Source organism: Eublepharis macularius, chromosome 10 (assembly GCF_028583425.1).
Source record: "Eublepharis macularius isolate TG4126 chromosome 10, MPM_Emac_v1.0, whole genome shotgun sequence".
Classification (NCBI taxonomy): Eukaryota; Metazoa; Chordata; class Lepidosauria; order Squamata; family Eublepharidae; genus Eublepharis; species Eublepharis macularius.
This window is the reverse complement of record NC_072799.1, coordinates 39,924,770-39,945,307: the sequence shown is the minus strand read 5'-3', so window position 1 is coordinate 39,945,307 and position 20,538 is coordinate 39,924,770. Positions and strand designations below refer to the sequence as shown.

General features: G+C 40.7%; 1 protein-coding gene across 3 annotated transcripts in view; it reads right to left on the bottom strand.

The window, feature by feature from the left end:
* AFG2A (AFG2 AAA ATPase homolog A) overlaps positions 1 to 20,538 on the bottom strand; it is a 213,381-nt gene that overhangs the window by 140,260 nt on the left and 52,583 nt on the right. For 2 of the 3 annotated variants that reach the window (XM_054989936.1, XM_054989937.1), the window contains exon 14: positions 6,608 to 6,734. The exons of the other annotated variant lie outside the window; for it this stretch is intronic. In XM_054989936.1, coding sequence (XP_054845911.1) covers positions 6,608 to 6,734 — 127 coding nt within the window. The remainder of the gene's footprint in view (positions 1 to 6,607; positions 6,735 to 20,538) is intronic. 3 annotated transcript variants of the gene reach the window in all.

Below are 20,538 nucleotides of genomic sequence, written 5' to 3'. Positions count from 1 at the left end.
ATAGGGGAGAGGCTGCCAAGCTGTGTGTGTGAAGATGAGGCAGACAAGGGTGGATTGGAAGGAGAGAAAGAAGTAGGAAAAGGAGGAGACACTAGTAGGAGTAGAGAAGGGAAAGAGGATATGATGGAGGAGGGGAAAATGAGATGCCCTCCACAACGCCTTGAGAGTCCCACTTGAACAACTTATTTTCATTCAGGCAGGTTTTAATTATTTCCTCAATCCTGACACATTCTTTAATAGATGAAAAGCAAACTAATACAAAACTATAAAACTAATTTGTCATTAGGAATAAAGCACTTTTCTGACATTCACCAGTTGTCAAATAAAACAGTTACAAAAAGGAAAATGACACAGATTAATAAGAGGTAAGAAAATATATGATGTATTTGTGAAAACAACAAGGATACAGGATCACTGGAATTAGTCCATATTACGTACGTCATAGTGATCTGGTCTTCAAAAGTATTATATTTCTTCTGCTATTTCTTTTTTAAAAAACTGTGTACCTGGAAAAGTGACACACTGCAGTTTCTGCTGACTGCTTAAAATTGATGTATATAGAGATGCACCTCTGTGTTAAACCCACCCAAACAAAAAATATACTTCACTGTTCTGGTGGGAGTCACATACACCCCAAAGTCAATCACAGAAATAAAAAACTTTAGTTTTACTGAGCACCCCTGAAAAGACAATACCATTAAGTGTTGCCTTTGGCAGTACAAGAATAAAAGAGCAGTAAAGATACCAGGGAGAAGGTTCAAAAAAGAGAGAGAGAGAATGTATAATTTTGAGTTTCATCTTATAGCTCATTTCACTTCTTCACTGGGGGGGACGGACACCACTACTACAACTGACAAAAAGAGGGGGGGGGAGGCATGAACGGATAGCCCAGGCTAGCAGATCCTACTGACTTGCAAACCTAGAAAATAGCAAGAGTCCAGTAGCATCTATAAGATTAACAAAATTTGTGGTAGAGTAGGAGCTTTTGTGAGCCACAGCTCACTTCTTCATAAAGCTCATATCCTACCACAAATTTTGTTAGTCTTATAGATGCTATAAGACTCTTGCTCATTTCTACTGCTACAGACTAACACGGCTACCCATCTTGATCTATCTCAGAACCTAAACAGGGTAAGCCCTGCTTAGTAATTGTATGGGGGTCCACCAAGGAAGACAAGGGTTGCCAGGGAATGACATACCACCTCTGTTCTGTTCTTGCCTTGAAATACTGTAAAATGAAGTGTTCCTTGTGTGCTATGTGCTACTTTCACATTGTACTGCAACTGAGTTCTAACAAAACACAGTGTTGTTGGGGGGTATTTTTGTAAAAAGACATAAAGGTTCAGTACTCATACAAGATTGCATTAATTTCCACCAATCTCCCCCTCAAAAACATGGGAGAGCTCCCCAAAAAGGTGTTAGTACTCCGTACCAGCGTGAATACCATAAAAAAAATAACCTGGAAAAACATATTTACCAGTGAGATGGAAGGCTGAAACCCCTGACAGGAAAATGGAGATCGTACAACAGTAACCACAATTTGTTCCAGACAAATCAAATACTGAACATGTTTACAGCTTCAGATAACCTGATTTACGAGGATCTCAGCATGTTGTCAGATGATAACTTGTATATAAGATTCTTTCCCCCTTTTTCTTTTACTAGTAAACCCATAAAAATGTGAATATTTGAATTTCTTTCATAAGTCTCCAGACGGGCAGAACTTTGATGTTTCTCAAAAGGAAAGTTTTGTTTGCTTTTTTGCTGCAGGCTAGAACAAAAAAAATCTTGAAACTGATACTCAAATCACTCACCCCTCATTTTCAACAAACCCAAACAACTTTTAATTAAGCTACACTTAACTATCAAGCATTCAGTGTTTTTAGAACATCAGACTGGAGTTTGCAGAATCATACCAAACTTTTCTATTCTGAGTAAAATCAAGAATGTTTTTTTAAAAACAACATTCCATTTCCCACCTGTAAATGGCTTCTAGGATATGATGCAATTTTGATCTTATAACAGAGAATACAGGGATTTATTTTTTCTTTAAAATCATGTGTTCAAAACAAATTCAGAAACTTATTTGGTGTCAGTACAAAGACAATTGCAAATACACCATTTTGTGCAACTGCATATACATCAAGCAGTGTTTCTGAAGAGCCACAGAAAATTTCTTAATAAAAGAAATAATCACAAGGAGATCAATTTTCATATATGTGTCAATGGAATTTTCTTCTCTTGCTTCCATCTAGTGGCACACAGTCCGTATTGTATGTGTTTCTAACACCAAATACTTGAAAATCTTCCATTTCATAATTAACATTGCTATTGCCATACAGGTTCCAAAGAATAAGAACTACAAATAGGCATGGAGCTTTCCTTGGGAGGACAAAATGGGTAACTTGGGGTTACACAGCATATTTCATCAGCCAGAACAGAAACGTTTTTGCACTAAATCAACAACAGTTAATAGACAGCTCTACCTAACATTGTATTTTAAAGGGTGCCAAAAAATATTTCCCTGTAGACAGGATCTCTTTCAGAACCAAAATCAAATCATGTACAAAACATGCCTGAAGACTGCAATTCATAAATAAAATAAGCAAGAATATCTCTGATGAGTCTGACCCAAAATTATCCCACATACAGCAGAAAATAAACCACCTTTCCTCTTAGTCCAATCAAGGTTGCAGCAGCAACATACTCCTGGGTCTGCATACATGGGTCTTTGACTGTGAGGCAATAGAATGAAATAGTATTTGGTTGCTCTAACAACTTCATAACCTACCAAGTCCTTTTTGGAAAAAGGCGGACTAAAAGGATCACAAATAAACACCAAACCAGAAACTGGAGAACACCAAGGAACATCTTCTCCAAAACAATAGGCATAATATGCTGTGAGGAAATTAAAGTGTAGTGTCACAGATGCTGATTCTGCAGTGATCCTGTTCTGTGAATCTGAACTAAGTGTTCTGTGCACAGTAACAAATATTATTGTACTTATTTTCACCTCAGTTTCAGAGCAAGAGGTGTTTTTCTTATAATGAAAGCAGATCTAAACTTTTGTCAGACATTCTGTTTAAAATCTTTTCCTCTAGTTTCAACTTTCTGCCATGCTGAACCTTTTCCATGAAATACAGAACACCATCAATCTAAGGACAATGTGCCACACTGACACCACAGAGCCTCATTAATCTTCATTTGTCCAATCACATCCTGCCATTTTCATGCAAATAGGACACTTGAGGTTGTGGCTGCTGCATACTGCTGTGATAAGGAAGAATAAGGCTGTCAGAAACTCCAGGGTGCCATCCCAAACACAAGCTATCACTCCATTCTCAACCCTTATGCTCTACACATCACAGCTAATGTGCTTGACATGCAGATCTCACCCAGCAGGAGCTAAAACAATCCCATTCTTCAGTGATACACATTTTACTTCCTGTTGTGAAACAGTCATGCAGTTCCCTGGGGTTCTAACAACTTCTTCTACTCTACCCTGCCATTGCAAATGGAAGCCAGAGGCATTATTGATGATGGCTACTAAAGACAAGAAGATTATCACAGACAGTGGGACCTCTCCTGAGATTCTCAGAAAGGGTCCAAGCAAGAAGATTAAAAAAGAAAGCAAGACAATAGTAGAAGAATGAAGACTTTGCTCAAGCAGAAGTAGCAGCTAATTGATGCCCTATGACTGTAAGGAGCTAGGGCTACATTGCAGGATGTATTACACAGGACATATAATGGACTGGGGCGGGCAGGATACCTTAATGCCTATAAAAACAAAAGAAATTCTCCAGATATGAATTTTCATTTTTCTCCCTGTAGGAGTACATGCCAAGACAAGTAAATCCAGTGGTGTCCAATTATCCCGAAGATGTGATTCTTATGACCATAACGACAGCCGTCTCCTCAATCTGCTCTAACTTGGGACAAAGGTATCTATCATACTGCTTTGTGAAAGAATGCCCAGAGGTATCCTTTCTCAAAACTGAGGTAGTGGTATTCCTAATGTAGTATACTAAATTTTTCTCTGAAACAGACGAACAGGTTAACATGACATAATCTTTAAGTCTCCAGGAAAATGTGACTACAGAGGATCTTTTTTCCTTGGATGACGAAAAGGTAGAGTTCATAATGATGATGGGACTGATGCTATCTATATAGAATCAGAAGGTTCAACTGGCATTTGAGAAGTGATACTCCTTCCTTTGAAGATAGTTTCAGGTGGGTAGCCCTATCGGTCTGCAGTCAAAGAGCAAGATCCAGGTCCAATAGAACCTTAGAGACCAACTAGATGTCCAAGGTATGAGCTTTTAAGAATCTGAGCTCCCTTCATTAGCTAATCTGATTAAGGAAGCTTTGACTCTCGAAAGCTCATACCTTGGAAATGTAGTTAGTCTTTAAGGTGCTATGGGACCTGGATCTTGCTCTCCATACTTTGAGAGAGAATGAAGCAGAAAGAAGCAAAATCAACACCTACATGCTAAGGGACTGAAAAGATGGCTTTGTAAACCTACTGTACATGGTGTAGAGGGTTAAATCAACTTGTGAGATACAAGGCTCTCCTTTTACCAAGAGGACTCCTAATTCCAGTATCTGAACTGAAGGGCAGAATTCAGGACTTGGAGCTACTGTCCAAAGATGAGATATGCTGAGATAGCACCTTCAACACTGGGTTTGAGAACACTCTTCTGGAATGGAGTTGCTCCCAAAGGATGGCCGAAGGGACTAGAACAGGATCTTTACCAGGAAATCAGAATGCCAGCGCTAACGTGAAATGGCATAAATGGCAACGCAAGATGGCCTGGGGGATCCTTTTTATTTAATCCCATCCAGGATATCTGCAGAGAAGAGACTATCTTGCTCCACCAGACCAAAACCATTCTATAGCCAAAGTTCTCCCACTGGCTGGGATGAAGGCTTCCTCCAAATATGAAAAGGGGAGAGAAAAGGGAACAATCCAGTAGAGGGAAGCCTGAAGAATCTCTCACTCTTTCTAGGTGAGGATGTTCTGGCTTCTCTTAGTTGTGTGGCTCAATTGGTGGGCAGGGGCTAGTTGCTCATAGGGATGCCTATTTCCTCCCAGATGAATGAAAAGGAAAATTAAAACCCATTTTGTTTCATTTTTGAAGTAATGAAAATGAACGAGAAAAGCAATAAAGGAACAAATGCCATTCATTGATCCATTGCCAAGCCCTGGAGTCTCCCAGCTCCTCTACTCCATGGACTCACACTTACTATGCTAGAGACAGAAGCTGCTACTTGTGATGCTACAGCCAATGCGTGGGTGGAATCATGTATTTTATCCTGCCCCCAGGGATATTTTATTGATGTACCCAAGACATTAAGTCTTGGTATACCCAAGAAAGTATAGTCTTCAGGGAGACTGATAAGGACACATGTTTGTACTATGTTGAATTGTTATTTTAAATGTCTATCACAAGTGCAAGTTTATTTATTTATATACACACATATATACACATGCCCTGACCCGGATAGCCAGCCTGGCCCAATCTCATCAGATCTTGGAAACTAAGCAGAGTTGACCTTGGTTAGTAATTGGATGGGAGACCACCAGAGTTGCTATGCAGAGGCAGGCAATGGCAAAACAGCTCTGTTAAGTACCTTGCCTTCAAAACTCCAGTGGGCGGTTGCCATAAGTCTCCTATGGCTTGACGGCACTTTCTGCCACCATCATATATAAACACACATACAATGTAATAATAAAGCATATTAAATGTTTGCAGCACATTACCAGCAGTGCAGATTGTATCCCAGGAGAAATACAGGTATCTATTTGTCACTGGGGCTACCTAATAACTGGAAGCAGACTGATACCCAGGCAGATTTTTTAAAATAAACAAATGAAAAAAACCCAATCAAATCTGGTAAAGCAGCAACTTTGGAAAAGCACATAAAAGTGGGGAAACATTTGCAATTGTAAACACCATCCAATTGGAATCTCTAATTAAAAGAATATCAGGCAGCAGAACTGGGAGAGAGTTCTGCATGCAGAGAGACGCTGCCTCTTAATAACAGTCATTGCTAGGCTAGACTGACTAATAGGCTGCTTTAGTAAAAGACGTCTTCAGATTTCTAGATACCTTAAGAAGGGTTAAAGAACCCTGTAAAGAAAAAAAACAGTTCAGAAATTATCATCACACACCACAGGGATAAGCAGCACATGGCAAGTTTTCTGTCCTCACTGGCAGCAGCGCTGCTTTGTACTAGCTACCACCCAAGTTGGGCCGCCAAAGTATTATTTCCTCTGCCAGTGACGTGGACTATAGGTAGGAAAATGATGAGATAGCTCCCGTTTACATGGTGACAGTGAGTTGTACATGATCTAGCTGGGGATGGGGAATGCTCCACAACGTAACTAAAATCTATTCAGGATATTTGCCCAAATACAATGCTTCACTTAAAAACTAGCAAAGTGTACAATAAATGACTAAATTGCCTTACTGAATGTTTCTTTTCATTACAGTAAGTTTGACAAAATCTGTTCCATGTCTTTCTTTTCTAAACTGTACTGTCAATATGAATTTAGCCTATTGAATTAAAACATGATCTAAGCAAAAAGAAAATCAAGTTATCTTACCTTATCTATCATATCAGGTCGGTTTGTAGCTGCCAAAACTGTCACATCCTTTAGTTGTTCTATGCCATCCATTTCTGTCAGCAACTGTGCTAGGACACGATCCGCCACATTCCCAGAACCTGAAGAACTAACAGAAACAAAAAGACAAGAGCCACAACAGTAGACTTGCATTTCTAAAGTGGTAAGTACAGGTGGAAAATTTACTTTAATTTTAGATTGTAAGCTCTTTGGAGCAGAGAGCTTCATGTTTTACTTTATTATTATTATTATGCAAAGTATCTAATATATACCAACAAGGCTATACATGTAATAATATTAAAATTCAGGACTTCTCAGGCCTATGTTGAGTTTAGGGTTGTCATTCCCCCACTGGGGGCAGGGGATCCCCAGATCCCACACTTTCCTCCCCTGTGCCCACTTACATGGCTGGTGGAGGGGCGCGCTCCCTGGGGAGCCCCCTTTCTGGGTGGTGCGGTGCACCCCCGGGCAGGGGGCGCGCGCTCCCACACCGCGACAGTGGGTGGCGGCAGTGGCAGCAGCAAGGGCAGGCTCTCGCTGCAAGTGCGGCTGCTCACTCTCACTGCCATTGCTGCCACTGGCTCTCCCCGCCACCGCCGCCACCACCTCTCCCCGCCACGGCCCTTGTGCACCAAATGAGAGCGAGCAGGCAGGTGGGCAGGCAGCGGTGGCGGCCACTGCCACCGCATTTGCAGTGAGAGCTGGAGGAGGTGGCAACAAGGGCCCCCTTTGACACGGGGGCAACCTTTGACCCCCCCCGCATGACATCACTCATGGAAGTGACATCATCATGCGAGCTGGGAGCACACACACGCTATGCACGGGGAAAAAAAACCAGGGTAAGTGCTGGCTCTCAATCTCCCACCAGGAGACTACAGGGACCTGGGTATCCCCTGTCAAGCGACTCCACGTCCCTGGCAACACTAGCTGAGTTCTCCTTAAAAAAACATTTTCCCCTTACCGATGCATTACATGATGCAAAGTACATGAAAAATTCAACTCTTTTCCTGTCCATACTTACTGTAACCACTCTACAAGACACTGTGATTCCAATTCCTTTCAGAAAGACCTCTGCACCCATTTTCTCTTTCCCAGTCCCTTTTCTCAAACATCCATAATTTCCCTTGCTTTCTTTTATTTGTACTTTCTGGCACCTCATATTCTATCTTCACACAGAAATCCAGGAAACACCATAACAAATATAGTGCACTAAAGCGTCCTAGAGGAGTTCCTCACCTTCATTCCATCATCATTTCCAGCCACCTTCCAAGAGGTCTCAAAACTTACATATAAATTTAACAAGGAATCTGAGAAATCAGTTTATAGTATGAACAAATTAGCAATTTTAAAAATGAGCAGGCAGCACTTCTTGTGTTTCAGCCAAATATCAATTGTCAATGTTGTTATTTAAACCTGTTGCTTCAGTTTTGATCTTAGTATCACATGTTTTGTGATAGTCAACTGAGCTACCCAATAGGAACACAGCACGACAGAAGTCTACAAGCAATTTATGACAATATCTATATACAATGAGTTGAGAATCAGAATTAATACATGGATTCATTTTAAACATATGTATTCATAACATTAAGAAATTGCTGGCCTGTTTGCTTACTACCCACCACTAGAAGATTAATACACTATTATAGCAAAGTAAAAGAATGTGGTCTGACACAAATGGTAGAAGCAGCTGTTCTCATATGGGATAGGAAACTAAATTAGACAATGCTCAAGTAGTACACAGCAACTAAAGTGAAGGCCTTCTACAGTTTTCAACTCCAGTTTCACTTCTTCCATCACCACCAAATAAGACCAAATTGAGCAGTAGCCAGCTAACCCATAAAGCCATCTCCTTATTAATTTGCACATCTGTTGCTCCAGATGTTAAATGCGTATGATGTTTTGAAATCACCAAAAGGTTAAACCTCAAAAAGAAAGCCATTTGGAAAAATTTCTTTTGGAAGAGGCTTAAGAACTGAGTCTTCTTTTGCTTTTTTAAAAAATACCATGTGAAAACAGGTTCAAAAAGGTGATTTGGTACTGAATTAACATTTTAAGCTTATTCAATAGCAGAAGCAAATCTAAAATAGTCCTCTAGCCACATTAGGGTTGCCATTCCCCCGTCTGGGGTGGGGGATCCCCTAATCCCACCCTTTTACCCCCGTGCCCACCTACCTGGCCAGCAGGAAGGTGCGCTCCCTGGAAAGTCCCCTCCCCAGACAGTGCGGCACGGCGCGCCCCTGGATAGGGGGCAAGCTCCCGCACCGCAAAAGCAGGCGGCGGCAAGAGCAGCCAGCGGCGGTGAGAGCGGGCAGTGGCGGCAAGAGCAGGCCACTCTTGTGCACCACCTGATCTCGCTGCTGCGGCCCCTATACACCGAACAAGAGTGGGCCACAGTCGCAGAGGCCAGAGCAGCCTTCACTGGCTGGGACAGGGGCCTCCTTTGACCCAGGGCGCCTTTTGACCCCACGTGATGACATCACTCCTAGAAGTGACGTCATCATGTGAGCCAGGAAGAACAACGCAGGATGAGTAACGGCTACCGATCCCCTGCTGGGAGACTCCGGGGACCTGGGGATCCCCTGTTGAGGGTCTCCAGGTCCCTGGCAACCTTAAGCTACACTATCATTTGACATGCATTTTAATATGGCCTATAATTAGGTTTCACATTTGCCAGCTTATTGTGGGCATTCTCCAGGTAACTTGCCTGCTGCTGCTCGAGCAGCAGTAGGAGAAAAATAAATAACAATAAGGTTCTGGCCTTGTTGCCAGCACATCACTTTCAGGTAGGATCTCTAACTCCAGGTTGGGAAATTCCTGGAGATTTGGGGTACAGCCTGGGAAGGACAGGGTTTGGGGAGGGGAGGGACGTCAGCAGGATATAATGCCATAGAGTCCACCCTCCAAAGCAGTCATTTTCTTCAGGGGAACTGATCTCTATGGCCTGGAGATTAGTTGTAACTAGGAGATCTCAGATACCACCTGAAGGCTAGCAACTCTATTTTCAGGGTACAACCTGGAAGTGACAAAGGTGGATCTAGAATTGCTAGAAACTTTATGGTAAAACCATAGAATTTTACCAAAGAGTTTTGCAATTCCTAGTTACTATTGCTACTTTCAGGTTGTAACTTGGAAGTGATGTGCCAGCAACTAGGCCAGAGCCTTATTTGTATTTATTTTTCTCCCACTGTTGCTCAGAGATTTTTTCCACACTGCCCCCCACCTGGCCTGGCAATCTTTTCTATAACCCTTCAAAAGTTTTACAAGAGTAGCATATACAACAACAAATTATGGAATAGTTTTACACATTTACTTTCAACTAATTCAAAATCCTAAACCTGAAAGACCTGCATTAGTTAAAGCCATATCAGTCTCCTGGAGACAGAAAACGCATTATAGTGGTATGTTTCTGCATTGTTTTCTCCACTCCTGTGCAGGGTCTTATGGGGTAGCTCCATGTCAAAGACACAGACTAAACAAGGAGAGCAACAGAGTGTTGATGAAGCTAATCTATAAAGAGATATACCAGATCCTTCAAGTGAGTATCTCTGTCTGAGGGGTTGGAGCAGACAGCAATACAGAGACACTCCCTTGAAGAGTCTGCAACAGGCATTTTTGCAATGACAGTATCCCGCTGACATGGTGAGAAAGATGACTGGCCAAAATGACACCTATGGACAGCTTACTTCAAGATAAGCCCAAAGAAAATAACAACAGAACACAGCTGGTGGTCACCTACAGCTCACAACTCAAACCAGTTCACCACATTATTAATGACCTACGGTGGATTGTGACACTTCCCTCACACAAGCACTGGGAGGGGACCTTTTCTTGCTTACAGACAGCCTGCTAACCTAAAACAACTACTCACACGCAGTGATAAACTACTTAAAACAGTAAACTGCTTAACAGTAACATGGACTCCAGTACCAAGGCCTGCAACAAACCAAGATGCCAACTTTGCTCTCATATAGATCCTAGCAACACCATCAGTGGACCCAACAACATCAGCCATATGATCTCAGGTTCATACTCCTTCTCATCCTCTGTCATCACATGTCAGCAATGCACTTCCACCCTCTACACTGGACAAACTGGCCAATCACTTCAACAAAGAATTAATGGACATAAGTCTGACATCAGACTCTAAAATCCATACAAAGTAAAACATTTTAATTCCAATTTATTTTCCCATCAGGAAGTTAAATGTACGGCCTACAGAATGGAGAATTAAGCCATCAACTTTGACCAGATTGCTCCCTCATTTTTCACTTGATGATTATGAAGATGACTTACCACAAATAGTGTTCTGGAAGAATGCAGTTTGTTCCAAATGTTCCCTTGAAACAACTGTTAAGTGTAACTGAAAAAACTGGAACAAGTGGAAAATAGGAATGGAGAACAAATACTTGGTCACAGAATTTAGTATCTGGATTCGCATACATGCAAAAAAAACCCCTCCCAGTTATAACTGCCTGGATAACTTCTAGAAAAATGCTCCTACCAATATTTAAACAGACATAGTAAAAAGCACAGGCAAATTTCCTATTGTTTATTTATCAGAAACACAAATCTTTCTTGCACAAATCTGTAATTATAGCTTACAACTGCCATGTGTGTATTTTGATTGCTTTCTTCATATGCAATTACACCGTATTCCCTTTGCTATGATAGACTGTAACTAGCAGGGATACCAATATAAATTTCAGGCCTCCATGTTGTCGCAATCTGTCATGTTTGCCTTTATGTGTAGAACTCAGCTGTCAGATTACACACCATATTTAGCATGACTCCTACAAGTAAATAAACCCTTCTGGCTTAATAGGATATCCTATAAAAAATGCAGACAGACGTTTATAGCAGATTTCTCCGCCAGCTGCTCCAAAACTGCGTCAGTAGCATGTCCACTCAGAAGTTTGAGCTCTGCATAAACTGTTAATCTGAAGAGTGACATACAAGCATGCATTTTTCCATTTCTCCATGATTTCCCAGCAAGAATTTCAAACGAAAGGAGGCCATGCTCATTAAAGGTGCTTGGATTTTGACGCAAGCATAATTCAAGATGCACAAATTATGCTTAACCTTCCAGTCCAATTTACGAAGCCAACATCCAGCCAAGCAGCATATTTTCACCTCTACCTGACCTATGAACATTGATGTCATCATCCCAACACCACAGAAATAGCAATCAGGCACAAACTGATGCAAAATAGTTTCCTGTCAACAAACTGAACACACGCCAAACCACACAGAAAGTAGTGCGTGTGTGGCTTCCATTCATCTCTGCCCAGTTGTCCAGGAACAACAAATTCAGTTTAAGGAACCAGTAGTGAAGATAAAAACAAGGCGGCAAACATACACACACACGAATTCCCTGTTATTCCATCCTGCTGTATAGGAGAGCCTTATGCAAAAATTAGTGCCAGTCTTTGGATACACAGCTGCCAGAATGCCTCAATTTGTTGTATATACATTTCATTTCTTAAATAAGTTTGATTAATATATATTTTACTTTTGTTGATCCATTCATCAGCTTTGGGAAGTATATCGTTTTCAGTACTTCACAAAGACAATTCTACCTGCAGTAATTAAGTGTAGAATAATTCTATGTGGTTTCTTAGGAGGCATTGGAACATAATTAAGCAGAATAATCTCTACCATACAGGGGAAATTTAAACCTAGCACAAGATTCATAGCTTTCATAAAAATGTTCACCCACACATATAATCACCACATATTCATGAAGTCCGCATTTGGAAGTTTACAGTATCAACAAGTTCCTGTCAAATGTTTGTATTTTTGCCATTTTTTGTGCCATTAGGTGCCACCAGAGCTCATTTCGAGGGGGAACGTGCAGGAATGCAGTTCCAGCAGTTCCCCAAAGAGGTCACATGACAGGTGGCCCTGACCACCTGACTCTCAGCCATTTGGGGCCCGTTTTGGCCTGAATTGGGGCCGAAATGGCCTGGATTGGGCTTCTGATGGGCGGTGAATCACTCTCCCGCTCCGCAGGGGCCTGATCCTGAACATTTTGGGTCCCTTTTCAGCCATTTCCAGCCCCTTTTTGACATTTTGGGCCCAATTTCAGCCCAATTTCAGAGGCAACAAATTTTGGGCCCAATTTCAGAGGCAACATATAAGTGTTCTAAACAAACAAATACCCAACTTGCCCCCTCCACTCCCAAATCTCCAGAAGTTTCCCAATCCAGTGCTGGAGACCCTAGGAGAAACACAATACTGAACTACAGAATGCTCACAAAAATGGGCATGATTTTAACAGAAATACAAGATGTGAGGACTATGTTCAAGAAAAGAGAGATCAAAACATCCCTGTTCCACAGAATGTTAATAGTACTGCAAGAATTAAGACATTTGTTTCTTGCAGTCACAAATGCTAATGAAGCAAGTTTTAAACAGCACATGGCTCTTCAAAGTCTTCCTAAAAGCCCTACCCCAACAAACCACCCTCCTATAGGGGGGCAGGGGGGCGGGAAATGATCAGATCCATTTCTCATTCAGATTTAAAATTTTCTTTTGAGAATCCAATGTCTTTTACAGGTATTCCAAAATAATTCTTAAAGGAACACATGCTACCTCTTGTCAGAAAAATGATAACTCAAGCAGGCTTTTCTACCATTATTCTTGACTTTTCTGAAAGTTACTGAGGTAAAGCATTCCTAAAATACCAAAGCCCCCTGCCTGCCAACACACTCCCACACCAAAGTCACCCCAACCACATTGTCTGAAGAATTTATTGAGTCTGACATTTCTGTCAAGGCTTTCACAGGAGGAAAGCTGTCAGCAAAGCACACCTGCCAGGTCAGTCTTTTCAATTCAGCTGCCATGGCTGTAATTAACTGTCACACTGTTTTATTTCCTTCCCCTCACAAATGCTGATGAAATATGTCTTTGGCAGGACAAGGCTTTCTAGAGTATTTAGTTTTTAAAACTTTGTCTCACTAACAGCAACAGCCAACAATGGACAGACACAAATTCATTTAGGGAAAAGATATTATGGAAACTAGCCAAGAAGATGAGATCTAACAACCTATGCTATTTTGCTTCTGTTGTAAAAGAAAGATTCACTTTTACATCCTACAGTTTTCCCGAGTAAAAATGAATACAACTCAGATTAATCAGTTTCCACATAGAGAGAGACTATGTATGGAGCAGATACACTACACTGATGTGCAGCTCAGATAATGCACTCTATGATCACTTGTTATCTTAGATTAAGTATGAGAATCAAACATATGCATAGAACCTATACACATTAGCCTCGGTCAGAAGTTACACCCCTGCATGGGCGCAAACTGATATGGCATGCAGAATGGGAAACCAGTAAGGCACGCTTCCACCTTCTGTTTACCAACTATGATATTTATTATTTCTATGCCATCTTTCCACCCAATTCATTGTCCCTTAGGCAGCGAACAATAAAACCTCTCAGAAATTAAAAATCATTTAAAATATAAATATATATAAATATTTAAAACAATTAAAACAAAAAATATATAAACATGTAAACACACACAAGCAGGGAAGAGAATAAGGGTTAATTAAGGAATACCAAACAAAACAAAAGTCTTCACCCACTGATGGAAGATAACAATATAGGGCACCAGTCAAACCTCCCTACAGACAGCATTCCACAGTTTTGGTGTTATAACCAAGAAGGTTCCTTCTCAGGTTGTTACCCATCTAGCCATAAATAGTAGGGCCTCCGAAGCAGGCCCAGTGGTCAGGTAGGCAGTCCTTCAGATACCCTATAGATTAATACTGCTACGTTGAATTGAACCCGGAAACAAATTTGGAGCCACTGACAATAGGGCTGCACACATTTCAAAGCATGAAAGAACTTATTCTGGAGATAGCAAATTAAGCCTTTGATTTGCAGAACATTTCTACTCCTAATCTCCCTCATCCTACTGCAGCCCCAAACCAGGTGACCAGACACACACACACACACACACACACACACACAGAGGAATAGCATGAGGGAAGTTAGAAGTCTACTGGGGAGGTTAGCAAAAATCCCATCCCCTTCTATTCCAAGAAATTCTGCATGGAAACCAAACCTAAAAGAAGAATGGACAGAATAAGATAAAATGTTAGGCAGCAGCGAAACCAGAGTTTAAAATGTCACCACTGGAAATGGGCACCAAAATACGAACCAAAGTTCACCACGAACTGGCTGGTTCATGGTTCGCAAACTGGCAGTTCGTCAGAGGCCATTTCTGATGAATCGCCACGAACTTTAGGCTGCTTCATTTGGTTCGCTTTTTGGTTCGTCACTGCAAACAGCCTGGCGCCAATCAATCAGTTTCCTAGGCAACGGGGTAGACTTCCTGCAGATCTTTTGCTGACCTGGAAGTGACCTTCTGCTGGCCCAGATGTGACATTTTTATGAACCAAACAAACCGGTTCGCTAACTGGGTAGGTTTGTGAAAGTTTGTGGTTCGTGAAATGCGACAAACCATGAACCACACGGTTTGGTTTTTTTCCGGTTCGTGCTCATCTCTACTCACTGCTGAAGACAGAAGAGAGTGTAGGGGTCTCTGAATCTGCCTATAGTAAGAACCCTCTCCATTGCAGAGTGACCTTCTGCTAGCTGCCCTGCTTTTCCTGTCAGCATGTAGTTCCCTTCCTCTCTATTCATGTGCATTCGCAGCAGGACCTTCCAAGAAACAGCAACAAAATGGCATCTCTACAGAGGTTCCACAACTTACCTGAGACGCGCAACCATGAGTTGAAGACCAGTTATCTATTGTATGCAATGCACTGCACAAAATTTGTGTGACGTGCACCCCAACGATGAAACTCATCTACCAAATAAACTGTAGAAGAGCATGAACAGTAGACTTTAGAGTTTAAGACTGCTAAAATATACACAGTAACAATACGCAGATATCCTGAGGGCTCCCGCACAAATATTTTAATACAAACATTACTGCCTACACCATCTGCATCTAGGTGGAAACTTTGCATTTGTGAAGCAGTGCTTATGCATAACAGAAATATAATCAAGTTTTAATATTCTGCTACGCTATTCCGTTTGCGAGCAGCTGTCTTTAAAGAAGAAACCTGACAGTACATTTTCCATTTCCTTTCTTTCTGTTTTTCTCAGCGTTTTTCCTTTTGTGCATTCCTGAAAGTTAATCAAGCTGAAAACTGTAATCAATCATGTCTACTATAGAAGCAACTAAAGTTTAATCTGGAAATACTGCAGGCTACGATGTGGACACAAGTCTGGATTCCACTTACAGCAGAATATTATATCAATATTTAAATACAATACCAGGGATTTCTGGTTGGAATACTAGCAAGCCCTAAAATATTTAATCAGTTTCATATGCAGCAAACGCCTTTCCCCTCTTTCTCTCCCAAACAGAGAGTGCATTGAGGACTCAAATGGTTTAAAATTTTTACAAATTCAAGATTCAATACCAATTCATGTGAACAAAACTGGCATGCTGAAAATGTGGGGTGTGGATCAGTAAAGAATTCAGCTTATGGGGTAGCAGTCAAGTAGTTTGTTTTGGAAATACAGTTTAAATTAAGAGTGGGACGTGAGGACAAAGTTCTCACAGGACAATTTCAGAGTATGGAACTTCTCAGATACAATCCTAGCACTATCACAGGAACTGGCTCATAACTGAACAAAAGCAATGTTGAAAACCTCTCTATCACTAAATCAGTGACAATTAAGTGACTATCATGATAAAGAATAGTGCAGGATCATATGTAAGAGTGTGTGTGCGTGTTATGTGCAGTCAAGTTTCTTCCAACTTATGGTAACCCTATGAATTAACAACCTCCAAAATGTCTTATCATTAACAGCCTTCCTCAGAGCTTGCAAAGTGAAGGTCATCATAACTTCCTTTATTGAGTCAAGCAATCTCATTTTGCGTCTTCCTCTTTTCCTACTACCTTCCACTTCTAGCATTATTGACTCTGATTCTTGTCTTCTCATATGTGATCAAAGTTTGATAACCTCGTTTTAGTTTGTAGAGAGGATTCAGGCTTGATTTGATCTAGTCTTATTTGTCTTTTTGACAGTCCATGGTATCTGTAAGCTAGTATTGGTTTACTAGTATTGTAACTAGTGCAGTTTTACTATTGGGTTACAGTTGTTTCCCTTTCCATTTGTAATAAATCACCTTCCATATCTGTAAATAAATACTAATGTTTAAACAGTTACATATCACACAAATGATATACTATAAGAAAAAAGAAATCAGGGAGGTAAAGGTGATGCAAGATGTACAGAACAGAGAATGGACTGCTGAATACTCACTGTGAAGGGTCCTTCTCTCCTGAGAAAGGAGGACATCTTGTCCCTCCCAGTTACCGTCATTCTCCACTCTCCTGTTCAACAGGATCACTTCCTAACCTATTGTTTCTTTACCTTGCTGTTACTAATTTTTCTCTGTTATTATCTTCTAGAGTGTTGAATTTGACAGTTTAGGACATTGATAACTGCTTTTGTAGTAGCCAGAACTGAGGAAATGGGTGACTGCCATCAAGAAGACGGAAAGTGGAAAGACTTTGTTCTTGCCTCCCTGACTGGAGGGTGGGAATCACTCACCAAGATGTCCTCCACCTCAGAAAGAGAACAGTAAGAAAGGTCTCTTGGAAAAAGTTATCCTTACATTTTGGAGGCACCACTGGGATACAGTGGAAATTTAACAAGAATAAGATTTTCTTATCAGATCATAGGTTACTTTTTAAAAATTGCACATTTTATTATACAAAAGCTCTGTGACAATTATGACTCTTCACTGAGGTAGCTGTTTAAGATTTCTTCACTTTACTTGGTGCATGTTGGGTTTTACATTTTATGAATGCTCAGAGGTTAAGCTTGAACTGCCCCCTCAAGTAGTCTGCTCAAAAGGACTTAAGTTTCCCTTGTACCTTTTCCTATTCCAAGCAGCAGAGAGAGAGAGCAATAAAACCATCTGTAGGCTAATTAATGAGGCAACCTAAAAAAGCAGAGGTGAGACTGGATTTCGGTCAGGAAGAGAAGGCAACAGATGACATGGGAGCTTGTGTGCAGAAGGCACTTACCCCTTTAAATACAAAGGGAAGCCATGCTTTGAATTAATCACTAGACTCAGCCAGATACAGGGCATGCATTCTAAAAGAGTCAGACAATGCTCTAGCCAGACTGTAAGAAGAATAAATACAAAAATAACATTAATCCCAGAAACAGTAAGCTATTTCTGTCTCACTCATTAACATTATAGAGAATAAATTTAGAATTAGAGAAAAAAAGATTGCATTTTTAATATTTGATTTTCCTATGCTCAGGTGTTTTCTTTTGCAGTTCAACTATATTTAGCCAGTGTCTTCATTGTTTGTTTATGTTGCCTGAAATAAAATGTCTTTTTTTGAAATTAGAGTCATTCACTATCCGCAGCCATGAATACCCTCCTGCCTTAGCTCATGTTTAGCAAGGTAAAAGGGAATGTGGCATAATGGATACAGTGGTGGACTGGGATCCCCACTTCTACCAGGAAGCTCACTGGGTGACCTTGGCCCCATCACAAACTCTCAGTCTGGCATATCTCACAGGGTTGTCATTTTGGGATAATGATGTTTTAAGCCAATTTGTGTCCCTAGCTCGGAAGAAAATAGGAATATAAATACATAAATGCAAAATGCAGTTTGCACACTTTGGAATATCTCAAGCAAGTGAGGTTTCCACATTTTTGCTCCTTCCTCCCAGCAGGCCAAAGGAAGAGAGTCTGGTTCAGGCCATCAGGCCGCAGTAGCTCTAGCTGTGGCCTCTGGAAGGCAGCAGACCATAAACCCCAGCGTATGAGAAAGTGGATGAACTGGGAGCCAGCACGTCCTTGAGCAGCCCTTTATCCAGGTAAGCATTTAGTACTGGCCAGATTCCAATATGTTGTTGACTCAAAAAGCAGAACACTTTTAATAAGATTACTTTTGTATCTAGATATACAAGAAAAGATTCCGTTCATTGTAGCATTACATTTAAATGGAAGTTGCTGAACTCACACTTAATGTTTTCCTCAGATGTTGATTAATTTCAGCCAAACCTGAAGTCTATTTACATTTATATCTGACTATAAGTTTGTCCTCCAACTGTTCTTTCACCATTCAACCATTTCATCTTGCAGGACCAGAGCACGAGATAAACATCCATATGTATTCAAAGTATAATCAAATGTTGTTCTATAAATGGCTACATTTTCAAGAGCACAGTGGGTACCTTCTTCTCAGAGGCTTCCCCCTCTGGCCTCAGAAAGCATACTAGGTGCCTTATAGAGTTCTCAGCCTTCAATAATGTACAGCAAGGGACTGCCTTTTAGAAAAGGAATTTAACAGCAGTGTTCTCTCCAGCCCACAATTTTTCATGCCTGAGACGGCTTATAAAAAAACACAAAAAAGGAACAAACATGTCTATTGCCTAAAACTCCCCACAATTCTACATATATAAACAACATCCTTTTTCCAAAGCACGTAGATATCCCAAGTTCAGCAAACAGACTGACTGAACGGCATTGACACAGAGCCACGTTCATTCATCACCTTCAGGTTTAATTACCAAGCCATTTCCTCTTGGCAATCTCTGCTGGTCAGTGGAATTGGCTTTTACATGGTCAGGATACGAAGGAATTACTCAAGTACCCATAATTCTTTGCAGCTGCACAATTTTTTAAGAATCTTAAGCTTTGAAAAGGAAAGGATTACTTAGGAACAAACATTCCTTCCCACATACAATTGTATCTGGAACATTCATGTGTACATGACCTCAGCACAGACTCCTATGCTGCAATGCCAACAAAACACAGCTCGCTAAAAGAAACCCAGTATTAGTCACAACCACAGAAAAATGGGAAAGCCATCCATCTTTTCAGTAGTACAGATTGTTCCTTATGTACATTTTGACTGTAGATTGGCCAGTTTCATTTATAATATGTCCAAATATACCCTTTGGGGGGTTATTAAATTCCACAATGAATTTTACAATAGTCAGCAGAAGAGCCACAACACCTCAGAACATAACCTCTCATTTTATTCTCTTAATTCCTCCTCCAGAAATCAGAAACAGTCTTCTCCATCTTTTTTTATTAAAATTTGCTGATAATGCACAATTCTTCTAATTCCAGTCCCTCCACTGCCTCAGCAATTTTTGGTTATTGTAGTTTTCTCTCTTTCTTATAAACATAACCATTCATAAATCAAAGGCTGAGAAGCAGAGAAATCCTTAGGGAAGGAGAACTTATTGCTAAAGAAATCACTGTTTCTTCTTAATACCACTCCAGGCTTCTTTATTTCTTCCTGGGTGCATTTTTATTTCTATACATCTATATAAACACCCACACTGCTTAGACAATTCATTTATTTATTAACTATATTTCGATATCACTCAAGACATTTGGGTCATATCTTCATGACCCAAAACAAGATGATGAGGTGGAGTGCTGACCTTCACCCTGCCACCTATTTCAGAGCAATAGGGTAACTAGTGGCTCACAAAAAAATTGAGTCCAATGGCATCTTAGAGACCAACAAGATTTTCAGGGTGTAAGCTTCTGGAGTCAGAGCATCCTTCTTCAGACATGGTTGGTCTCTAAGGTGCCACTGGACTCCAGCTGTTCTACTCACCTAAACTATCCTAGTGTCTCACTGTTAACAATGATGAGGCAACTTCAACTTATTTTCTTTCCACACACACACACAAATCCTTTTACATTCCTACCACTGGAACTTCAGTCACAACACCACTCTATCTATTAGCCCATCCAGGATTTAAGTTGCAAATGACAACTTGGAACCAAATGACAAAGAAAGCTCCAGTACTTTTTTTCCCCTTAAGGCTGCTCACTCAAAGCATCAGTGTGTATTCATAGTGGGTTCCCAGCAAATGTTCTGCAAGCGAGACA